Genomic DNA, 12549 nt, shown 5'->3' with positions numbered 1-12549 from the left:
CATTCTTTGGGGCTTCCATTTGTGTATGTGAATGAGAAGCTCCTCAATAGATAGCTTTAGGCTGTCCTTCTCATTCTCTATTCTCTAAGGCTGAATGATTGTCTTTGTTCCCAAAGAAAATGATCATGTCTCATGCCATTTACGAGAGATGTCAAATAAATCCAATATGTCTTCTTCACAAGTGGGCTTCTCTTTCACAACTGGGAATAGATCTGTTCACCCCATTTCAATTAATATAAACATCAGTGGGGATATAGCTCAAAGGTAGAGCTCCTTCCTAGCATGTGCAAGCCCTGGGTTCTATGCCCAGTAAGCCAAAAAAAAAAAAAAAAAAAAAAAAAACAAAACACACACACACAAAAAAGTAAATATCAATAACATGAAATCTGTTTTGAAAATGGCAGCAAAAGAGAGGAGAATCGTTTATTTAAAAACACACAGAAATATAATTAGACCAAAAGATTAAAGAGGAAATTGCTTCTGTGAAATGAAACAAGCCACGGTTATCAGAGAATGGGACAGATCTGGAGAGTTCCATTCAATTAAAAAAGATGTAATCAAAATTAGGCATTTAGAAGTTTCAAATAATACTGTTGATACCAAAGAAAATCAGAAGACATTTTCAATGTGAAAATGGAAAATTTGGGAAATTTGAAAGGCTGACTGTGGAAGGTCCAACCTAATAATTATAGATATTCCAAAAGGGAAAACAGACTAAGTGGCTTAGAAGCATTGAACAGTAGCACAATAAAAGACCAGAGGATGGAGATGGAGCAGTATAACTGAGTTCGAAACAAAGGTAATGATTTCAATTGTCAAAGCTGAGCCGATGTTTTAGGTTGTTCTTCACCAAGTCAGGGAATATAGGAAGAGGTGCGGATGCAACACCTTGATTTCCACATTGGATAGTAGTATAAAGATATACTACTATCTATTTATATGCCTAACAAGTTCTAGTACACAGAAATTTTCCGTCTTTTTTTTTTTTTTTTTTTACGTTTTTTTTTTTTTTATTGGTTGTTCAAAACATTACAGAGCTCAAGACATATCATCTTTCATACATTCGACTCAATTGGGTTTTGAACTCCCCAAATACATAATACAGACTCACTTCTGTTACATACTCACATTTTTACATAATGGCATATTAGTGACTGTTGTATTCTGCTACCTTTCCTATCCCCTACTATCCCCCCTCCCCTCCCCTCCCCTCCCAACATCCCTCTCTACCTCCTCTGCTGTTGTTCAATTCTCTCCCCTTTTTTTCCCCCCACCCCCTTGCCCCTCATAACCTCTTATTATTTTGTGTATCACTGAAGGTCTCCTACCATTTCCATATGTTTTCCCTTCTCTCTTCCTTTCTCTCTCCCCATTCGTCTTAGTTTACTGTTAAATTGCAACTTCATTTTTCTAAATTTCATGATTTAAGTTCAATTCTTTAATATGTATAAAATTTATTTTGGTATGGGGACTTGAATTAACTTCAGTTTTCCCCAGTTTATCAGTTATTCTGGTAATATTGAAAGAATAGTCCTCTTTATTTGGAGGTGGTGGTAGTGCTGTGATTGAACCCAGGGTGTCATGAATGCTAAGCACTCTGTCATTGAGCTACATCCCATTCCTTTTTATTTTATTTTGTGGTAGGGTCTCTCTAAGGTGAGTGGGTTGGCCTTGAGTTTGTGATTCACCTGCCCTAAAGTAGGAAAGACATAGAAGATATACATAATATAATTAATAAGATTAATTTAATATGTTTAGCCAATGGAGACTAAACACTTTGAAGCACCCTCAAAATGAGAAACCCTTAGTATCAAATGCACCCAAAGACAGAGACAATTCTTCAGCTTTGGAAACTTCTATTAAAAAGCAAGAATAAAAATAAGTGAACTTTTGTCAAAGTCAAGAAATTAGAGAGACTAGGGATGTAGCTTAAGTGGTGTTACACTTGTCTAGCTTATTTGGGTTTAATCCCAAACAAGAGAAATTAGATATGCAATAAAACAAATCTAAGAGAATGAAAAAATTTAAAAATTGAAATTAATTATAAATTGGTTTTAAGACAGTCCAGTTGATAACTGCTAAAGCTGTTTCTTTAAGAATATGAATGTATTAAGTAAATATCTTGGCAGCATATTAAGAATAAGAGAAAAATAAATAATCCAAGGAGAAAATAAATGTAAATTTGAAAGTGGCTAAATGAACATTAGATAATAGTATGTACAATTTAATATTAATAAATTTAAAAGTCTAGTCAAAAGTGATGATTATTTGGAAAAAATGTGTCAGAATTGAGTGAAACAGTAAACATTTTTGGCTACTTCAAAATATTTTAGGGTAATTCTTTTGTATTTTAAAGATATGAATAATTTTTTTTCACATACAGCTATTTAAAAACATGGGTATTAAGTTTTCTACTAATTGAGTCCAGCAGGCTCTGATAACAGAGCTTTATAAAAAGAGGATAGAAAACAGAAAACAATGAAACAATCTTACCTGGTAGTATATAGAAGCAAAAGTCCAAAATAAAAGACTAGCATGTAAGTTGAGTAGTGAAAATGTAGATTTTGTTCTCAGTGCAAATATAGTAGGAAATTTGCAAATATAATTATCACTGGTAAACAAGGAGCCTCTAGGAGATGCTAAAAAGTAACATGGTGAAATTCAACAATGGTCTCTGGCAAATTAGGATTAGAAGAATTTTTTTAATTAATTTTTAAAATTGGTTATACATGACAGTAAAATGCATTTATGCACTTTGACATATCATACATAGATGGGATATAATTTCTCTATTCTGAGTGTACATGTTGCAGAATTATATTGGTCATGTAGTCACATATATACATAAAGTAATAATGTCTGTTTCATTCTACTATCTTTCCTATCTCCAAATCCCATCCCATTCCCTTCTATCACTTCTTTCTACCTAATCTATGGTAACGCTGTACTTCTAGAAGAATGTTTTCTGTTAAAATAAGCTCTGTAACATGGAAATGTGTTATTCTTTCTGTCATTTGACACTGGTTTTAAAGTTATTGCCAGTACATTAAAAAACAGAAATTAGAATTAGTACTTTCATGATTATCACATCACAGGGTGTTAAAAAAATGTTGTAGATTGAATTCCACAGTGAAGTTATTGTTTGTAAATAATTATTTTTTTGGCTTCAAGATAATTAATAGAAAACTGTTAGAACTAATAATAGAATTTTATGAGATGTTTAGGTGCAAAATCAATAGCTTTCCTATAACAACTAGAAGGTGTAATAGAAAAATGATCTCATTTCTAAGGAGTACATGCTTAACTTTATCAGGAATTATGAAGGTACTTACACTAACATAAAGGAGACCAAACATCTCTACTAAAACATAATAATTATTAAAAAGACTTAAATAAGTGAAGAGATAGTACATTACTTGGTTGGCAGACAGAATATTGATGAAAATTTAAAGATTCCTGTTATCTTCAAATTAACTTGTTGGTTTGATGCAATTCCAATAAAATTCCAAGCAGAAGAATCTAGAATGGGTTGGAATAATGAAAATTATTTGAAAAGTGAACAAAGAAGGAGGATTTGTACTGTCAGATAAAGCGTAACAGAGTTGTGCTTGTGAAATAATAGGCAGAGAGCCAGTGAGACTTTTTTGTTAGAAACAGTATTAATATAAGTAATCAAAAAATCGATAAGCCATGAAATAAAAGTTCACTAGTGTGATTACATGAAAGTTGCAAAATACAACTTATCAAAACACCATAAACAATTCAAAAAGCTATCAGTCAGAACTCCACAGAGTTGTGAAGAGGTCAAGGAATATCATTTGATGTCCTCAGTGGATGAAGGTAGCAGTACATGGGCGGGGGGCATGGTGGTAGATGTAGAGCTGGTTGGTAAGACTGTAGCCTAAATGTATGCACCTTTAACCTCCTCTCTTTCTCATTTCTTTCTGGAATAACATAACAACCATCAAGTATTCAGTGGTGTGGGATAGGGAGGACATAAAAAAGAGATGTGGTTGGCAAATGGCAGACAAACAGTATTAGGATGAAGTTGCAGAGGAGGAGTACCTAAATTCTCGGTAATCATTGGTCCAAGCATTCTAAAACATTTTCCAGAATTGATGTGAACTAACTGGGAGATTCATGGGATTTCTGCAACTGGACTGGAGTTCCAATCAATCACAGGATCCATAACCATCTTCATAAAAATTAAAGTCGAGAGGCCAGCTTCTACCAGGACCAAGATGGAATTGGATCATACACTATATTTCAACCCCTTGAACTAGCTATTCATACCCATCCAGTCATTTAATAACTTTGTATTGATGTGTCTCCACCTTTTATTCAGTTTAAGTTTTGGGATCCCATTTATCATGTTATGGAAGGATGCTGTACCTGGCAAGTACTTGCAAAAGGAAGAGAACTTCCATAAAAATATATAAATTTCAGGAATATTAGTATCAATAGAAGTATAATGAGAAACTTAACAGTATTTGGAGAGTGGAATCCACTGGAGAAAATAAGCTTAAGAACTCCTGTAGATGCTTGGAGATGGGAGAAAGTCCAACAGCTATCTGAACTGCTTAACTTCTGTTGGAATTTAGAAAGTGATAGTGGCTGGGAACTTGCACAGGATGGAACAAAAAAATATTGAAATCTTTTGGAACAATGATAGTTTGTGGTCACATTTTTGTTTCAGTTATAAAGAGAAGTGTCCATGTTACTTTATTTTCAGTCCAATTCCGTTCTACCACATTGTGCTTTCTACTCTTCCTTTTCTTATAGACACATCAGGTCTCATTGCATGTATTTACATTTTCCTCTTTTGAGAGGCCATTTATTCTTGATGAACAGAGATCACTGTCTAATTATGCATGGGACACAAGCAGTTTGGGATAACCTTCTTGAATAATTTTAATAACAACATGCTTTAAATATTTATTACTTTGGGGTAATTTTGCAAATTTTTAAAGAGCTTTTTGATTGACTGTCTTTTTTTTTTGTATTAGGAGGAATGAATCCCTAATTGGACAAAGAAGAATAAAATATAGGGACAATTTTGCTTATAAAAAGGCAAATGTACCTTCAAAGAAGTTTAAAGCTGTAGTACTAGAGATTGGAAGAGTAAGTTTCTTTTGAGTTGTAAATTTTAATTAATTGATGAAACTAATTAAGAGATTACATATCTAAAGATGATTAACTATATTTTAACTTATTATAATATGAGACAGAAATACCAACAAGCATAATTTTATAATTCCATACTACATTGTAAATTATTCAGTTATCATTTAGATATTTTTATAATAACATTTCTATTGGAGTACTTTTGTTAATTTTGATAGTAATTTTAATTGAAAGATATAATGAAACCACCCTGTTTCAATGTCAAAATATAATCATTAAAGTATGAATAAATTATTCTTTTGTGTTCAAAGTTTAAATTTAATATGTAACATGTTTATTATTTCCTTAAGAATACAGATATATCATCAAGGAAAAGAAACATTAAAAAGGAAACTCTAAGAGATTTTTATTCAAAAAATCCAAATATTTTGGAAATTCCAGAAAATGAAAGGTATTAACTAATTAATTAATTCAATAAATGTTTATTTGATTTTGCTCTGAGTTGGGCATAAATTTGGGTACTAAGGACACACTGGTGAACCAAACAATAAAATCACTGTCCTCAAGGTGCTTACTTTAATGAAAAATACATAGTAGTCAAGTAAACACACAAGTATATAAGACAGTTTAAAATTTTACTATAAATTTTATAAAGTAAATGAAATAGATGATATATTATAGAGTAATTGGCTATGAATAATTGGTGGCAGCAATAATATAGATGTGGGGTCAGGAGATCAAATATAAATTACTTTTAATTATCAGAGGACCTGATAATTTTTTTTTAAAATTTTAACTGACACATAAAATTTTACATATTTATGGGGTAACAGTACAGTAATTCAATACATGTATACAATGTATGATGATCAAATCAGTGAAACTAGTATTTCTATCTCAAACATTTATCATTTCTGTACTGGGAACTTTTAGTTATTTTAAAACATATCATAAATTATCATAGACTACTATTATCCTATTGTGTTATATAGAACACTTAATCCAATTCCTCCTATCTAGTTGTATTGTATGATGACCAAATCAGTGAAATAGCATTTACATCTCAAACATTTATCATTTCTGTACTGGGAACCTTTAGTTATTTTGAAACATATCATAAATTATCATAGACTATTGTTATCCTATTGTGTTATATAGAACACTTAATCCAATTCCTCCTATCTAGTTGTATTTTGGGATCTATTGTTCAATCCCTTTCTCTGTATTTTTCCTCTCTCATACACTTGGAGTCTCTAGGAACCGCAATTATACTCTCTCTTTTGAGATCAACGTTTTCCCCCCCAGCTTCCTCAAATAAGTGAGAACATGCAGATTTTGTCTTTCTAGGTCTAGCTTATTTAATTTAACTTAATGTACTACAATTCTATCCATGCTATCACAAATGACAAGAGTTCATTATTGTTAAATGGCTGAATAATATTCCACTGTATATATGTACCACATTTTCTTTATCTATTCGTGCATTGATGGACATGTAGGTTGATTCTCTATCTTGGCTATTATGAATAGTGCTGCAATAAATATGAGAGTGCAGGTATCTTTTTAATATAATAACTTCATTTCTTTGGAGTTAGTTAGTCAGTAGTGAGATTGCAAGATCACATGTTGATCAGCATTTTTGTTGCTAGGACCAAAATATTTAACATGAACAACCTAGAGGAGGAAGACTTTAGTTTGAACTCCTAGTTTCAGAGGAGTAATCCATGATTCACTGACTCATAGCAGGAAAGCTTCTCAGCTCATGGCAACCAGTGAAGGGAGATCAAGGGAGGTGGGGGAGGAGGCAGAGAGAGAGGCGCCATGGACAGATAACAGTCTAGGCTGTGCTTCTGGTGACCACTCTCCTTAGCCATGCCCAGTTTGCCAACAGTTACCAGCCAGTAGTCCATTCAGACATCAATCCAACAAATGAATTAATCCACTGACAAGGCCACAGCTCTCATAATCCAGTCATTCACCTCTGATCATTCCTGCATTATCTACACATGAGCTTTTGGGGGAATATGAAAGATTCAAACAACAACAATGTGGCATTTGTATTTTTTATTTTCGAGGAACTGCCATACAATGTGCCATTGTGTCTATATCCATGACCTAATGTTCTGATTATCAAACTTACCATGGCAAAATGTTCAGCTGCTATTTCTATGAATATGTATTTATGATTCTTATAATTCTTTATACATCTCACCTTCATTTATATAATGTCTTTTACTGTTTAGTGATTTTGATCTTAATTTGCACCACAGAGATATTATTAGAGCCCCTTCTACTATTCTTTTGTTTGCATTTGCCTATTATTTTCTTGATAATTCCTTCATTCTCTTTATTTATATTATGACATATTATAAATGTCTGTGTTTATTGAATATTCTATTCTGTTGTCACTGTCAACTTTGTCCTTTAGCAAGTATTCGTGTAGATAGCTTGGAGCTCTCTTTTCTGTTCTGTTACTCTATTTATTTACTTTTAAGTTAATATCACACCATCATAATTACATTGGCTTTAAATTAAATCTTGCTGTATGATAGAAAGTCTCTCTAGCTTGTTCTTTTCCTTCATGTAAATCTTGGATAATCTTTTACAAAATAGGATGGCTTGTCAAATATTACAAAATTCTATTGTGATTTTGATAAGGATAGAATTGAATAGATACACTGGTTTAGGAATTTTTTTTTTGAGCCTATCTCAATATTGTAATTTTAGTCTCAATCTCAATATTGAGTCTATCTACTAATAGATAGACCACGGTCTTAGGTATTATAATTCCTTTTAATAAATTTACATTTCTATGATTTCCCCCTAAAGGTATTAAACATCTTTTGCCAGCTACATCAAAAGTGTTTTTGTGAAATTAGTATATACAGTATTTTAAAATTACATTTTGAATTCTCCTAGTCTTTGTATAGTAATAATAGAACTTTGATGCATACCCTCTAAACAACTTGATAATTTATTCATAGATACAGGTTTTTGTGTGGACTGTCATGCTGTGAACAGATAATGAAAGTTTTGCTTATTTCTTTCTAAAACTCAATCCTCTTCTTTTTTTTCTCTTGTCTAGCATGTAGACTAAGACCTCAATATTAAATAATTTGTGATAATGAACTTACTTATTGTAACATGCATTTAAAAATACTTATTATTTTCAGATAATACCTAGTTATTAAGAAATTTACCCCATCTCTCCTTCACTTAGTTTGTAAGGGTAACTATATAACTTTAATACAGTGTCACAACTAAGAAATTGATGTTAGTATAATCCAATGACCTTATTGAGATCACAGCAGTTTTTAATGCATGCGCGTGCATGGGTGTTTGTGCATGTGAGTATGGGTTTAATTCTCTGCAATTTGTAGGACTTAGATGACCATCCCCATAGTGATAGATCCAGTTGTTGGAAGAAATGTCAGGTGATAGAAGGAGAAACATTCTGCATTCTCTGTGGGCTGACAGTTAGTTCCCAGCCAAGCTCCCTGGAGTCTGTCAGTTCTGTGCCAAGATACCTGCAGGAAGCCTGTCTTCTCACCCATTCCCTGAACTAGCTCACCCTCAGTGGTGGGAAAGATGCAGCTAATTGTCTCAGCTCATCTTAGGATTTTGAGGAGATTGGCCTCCTCATATAAGGACAAGAGTAATTTTTATTTTGGAAATGGTATTTTTAATTTTCACAATACTTATTAAAACAATTCATCTTTGTTGGGAAACCATTAGCATATCACACAAAAAAAGCAAAGCACAACAAAAAGCACCAGAAACCTGGAATTAAAAGGAAGTAATCAACAAAATCCCAAACACTTAGAACTGAGGGGTAATGTAAAACATGCTTGCCCAAAGGAAGCTTCTCTGCATACTTTCTTCTTCACATGGCTGCATCTCTGCTGCAAGTCCGTGTCTGCCTGCCTGCCTGCCTTTCTGCCTTTCCTCTCTCCTCTTTATCTTCTAATTCCTTTTATCTTCAGATTCAGAATGCTATCTGTGTAAGAGAGCAGAGTACTTGAACTTACCTGTTGGCATCTGTTTTTCTTCTTCTTTTTCTTCTCTCCCTTCTCTAATATAAATCAGGTAGAATGGTTCAGGCCAGTGAGGGAGCAACTCTACCCATGGTACCAAATAAATGGGTAAAAGTGTTTTGAAGAAATGAGGTTATGCTCTGCATAACTACTCTAAAAAAAAGTAGTTAGGCTACTTTGAGTTTTGATAGGAATTACTTTTTAACTATTGGTTAAAAATTGAATTTTTTTCTGGAGCATATTGAATGTGCATATATGAAGTTATTTAATCTATATTTGTCTGATATTTTAGTTCCTCTGCAAGTCTAGTGTTAGACAAAAATTTTCTCGATTGTTTTTCCTTAAAGACCAATACAGAGAAGTGATTTTCTCATTTAATATTGAAGTTAGTTGATGAATGTGAACATTATATCATAATTTATTTGTCTTATCCCAGTGGGCATTTGGTTATGAAAGAAAAGCTCTGGTTGAGCTGAAACATGAGGGGGAGGGAGTTGAAGGCACTCTGTGGTCTCTTTGTCCCTAGTGTTTATCTTTGTGCCTTCCTTTCTACCGTATTTCACATTTTTACCACTGAGCAAATGATAAATAAGCCAGAAACTTTTGCATAAGGGCAGTCAAGTGACTTCTTGATGTATTTTGTACAAATTGGAATCATTATTCTTTATTAAGGGTTTGGAAGTTTTTGTATAATTCCAAAGCTGTTTTCTCCCTTGGCAGAAATAAGAGACCCGATGTTAGAAAAATAGCACAACGATACCTGATGATTCACATGAATCCTCTAATATTAGATTATATTAAAAGAAAAAGGTTTCATCAAATAGTTCTTGAAGAGATGCCCTGGAGAGCTCAGATGAACCTGTATCTGGCAATCACATGCTACAACCTGCTTTTACAAAAGCTAGGAGAGTGCACGAAGACGAAACCTGGCATTTCACACACAATGGTCAGGTATAGTATGTTATCAGTCAGTTGTACTTTTTTAGTCTCATGAACATGGATTGTGTTTCTATATTCAAGCCTTCAATATTTATAACAATAGGCTTACAGAATATCTTGATACTGGCCATTGGTGCATTTCTTACATTTTTTTTTAATCTCAGAATCTATTCTGTCAAACAGGTGCTGTGCTAATTTGCATATATCTTGAATTTGTTTGTTGGTATAGTTTTCAGGGCAAGGCTAATTCCAAGAGAAATTTAGCATGAATTGTATTATAAGTGTATGTATTAGCAGACACTAGACAGATCTTGATTTCATTTAGAGGTATATTTGAAGCCTCTATAAATAGAGATCTTATTTTCTCATATGATGTAAGCTTTTCCTATAGCTATTTCAACAGACATTTCTGAGCTCTAGTTGAATGTCTTCAGCTAAGTGCTGTGAAAGATAAAAATTAAAGATAGATATGTAACAAGGAAGATAAAAATTGAAGATAGATATGTAACAAGGAAGATAAAAATTGAAGATAGATATGTAACACCATTAGAAAGGTGAAAGGTGATACAGAGTCAATCATTCATTAAAAAAAAACTTGTTGATTACCTGTTAGCTACAAATCACTGAGTTAGGTGCAATGAACATACAAAGATGAATAGGATGCACAAGTTAGAGTTGGTAGAGTTATCATAAACATTCTCAATAATTGCAATCAAGGGTAGAATGTCAAGTACATATGAAGTTGTTGTTATAATAGGCTTTAAGCTAGCTGGACCTAACAGCAAAGGTTTCATGGAAGGGACAAGCAGTCCTGGTCTTGTTGGATAAGCAGGTTTAGAAGTATGCAGATGGTGGATAGTTGTGAGGATGTGCAGAGATGATAGTTGGAAGAGCGAAGGTCAGAGTCTGGGTAGGACACATAGGATGTGTCCAAATAGTCTGATTAGAATCTATGGCATATGAGAGGAGTGGTGTGCAGTAATTAGAGAAGTAAGTGGGTACCAGATCATGGAGAATTTTCCATTTCTGTTAAATCTGAGCTTTACTTTATATACACAAATAGATTATTGAGGGTTTTTGAACAGGACTGTCATAAGAAATATTTTTGGCAGCAATATATCAAATAGATTGGAGAGAGGAAAGACTGAAGACAAGGATATGAATTAACAGGGTATTTATTTCAATAATTCAATGAAGAAAAAAATGTAGGTCGAAATTCACAGTGAACTTGATTCTGGAGTCAGTTTCTCCAGTATTTTGGTTAAAAATCACAAAAACATCTGTGGATAGATCCCTTTCCTATGTGGACCAGATCGCATTCAAGAAGCAGTTAACTCACTAAGTGACCTATTCTTGGGGCCAGGCCAGGGAAAGGATTGGCTTCCTTACTATTCTGTGGACATGGAGAAATCTTGGAGCTTCCAATCACCATTTAACCATGATCACTTGATGGTACAATAACACAAAGATCAAATTTGTGTCAGAGTAACTTGCTGATAACTTTCATTTTATTAAAGCTGTTAATGTATACTCAGTGTTAAATTAATTACTCAATTGTATATTTTATTTTATTTTTTACAATCATTTTTAGATATACATGATGGTAGAGTGTATTGTGACATACATACATGGAGTATAACTTATTTTAATTAGAATACCAATCTTGTGGTTATACATGATGTGGTGTTTCACTGGAAGTGGTTTCATTTACTGTTTAAATTTTATTTTTAAAAAGAAATAACAGTGGTTATAAACACTCTGCTCTATATAGTAGGCCTCTTCACTGAATTGTGTTAAAATTAGGTGGCTTTAAGGTGACAAAAATTATTGTTTCAGCACTCATAGAGGGAGTATAGATCTTTCATCTCCATCTTTAATGGCACTTTTAGGGAAATAGATAATGATGTTAAAATTCCCAATGTCAAGATTATATTGTAAAAATGAAATGGTAAAATGTTTGATTTTTATTAAGTGTTAAAATATTTTATGATATAAAATTTGAGAGCACTCAAAATATTTAAAAGGTAAAAATAGATTTTATTTGACAGATTTCATTCCATGTTGCTTAAATTGTTTCTTAATGTGATTTTTTTCCCTTTGCAGTTTCCGATCATGTGATCCTAATATGTTCTCACTATATAATTCAGGAACAGTATTGCCAACGGCAAAACTGACTCTGGAAAATTATAAAACAATGCTTGATTTCCTACTTACAGCTAAAAGAAGAAAGGCCAACTTACCATCAGGTAAAATAAATATGTTGACTTATTATTGAATGACTCTATAGTTGTGTACATGCCAGTTTCCAAAAACCCAGCAATTTAGTTCAGTTGTTAAATTTAGTTCAGTTGTTAAATTTTCCAAAAACCCAGCAATTTAGTTCAGTTGATATTTTAATAGGACATTTTGTTTGCTCTGTTAAAAAGTTCTATATTTTAGCTAGGTGTGGTGG

The 12549-nt window shown here is 32.8% G+C and overlaps 1 protein-coding gene across 1 annotated transcript in view; it reads left to right on the top strand.

The window, feature by feature from the left end:
- Cfap54 (cilia and flagella associated protein 54) overlaps positions 1–12549 on the top strand; it is a 283309-nt gene that overhangs the window by 92314 nt on the left and 178446 nt on the right. Inside the window, exons 31-34 of the mRNA XM_078052960.1 lie at positions 5007–5121; positions 5475–5575; positions 9879–10109; positions 12201–12343. Coding sequence (XP_077909086.1) covers positions 5007–5121; positions 5475–5575; positions 9879–10109; positions 12201–12343 — 590 coding nt within the window. The remainder of the gene's footprint in view (positions 1–5006; positions 5122–5474; positions 5576–9878; positions 10110–12200; positions 12344–12549) is intronic.

The sequence above is a fragment of the Ictidomys tridecemlineatus genome, chromosome 6, assembly GCF_052094955.1.
Source record: "Ictidomys tridecemlineatus isolate mIctTri1 chromosome 6, mIctTri1.hap1, whole genome shotgun sequence".
In the NCBI taxonomy this organism is placed as follows: Eukaryota; Metazoa; Chordata; class Mammalia; order Rodentia; family Sciuridae; genus Ictidomys; species Ictidomys tridecemlineatus.
The sequence above is the reverse complement of the archived record's forward strand: the minus strand, read 5'-3'. Positions and strand labels throughout refer to the sequence as shown.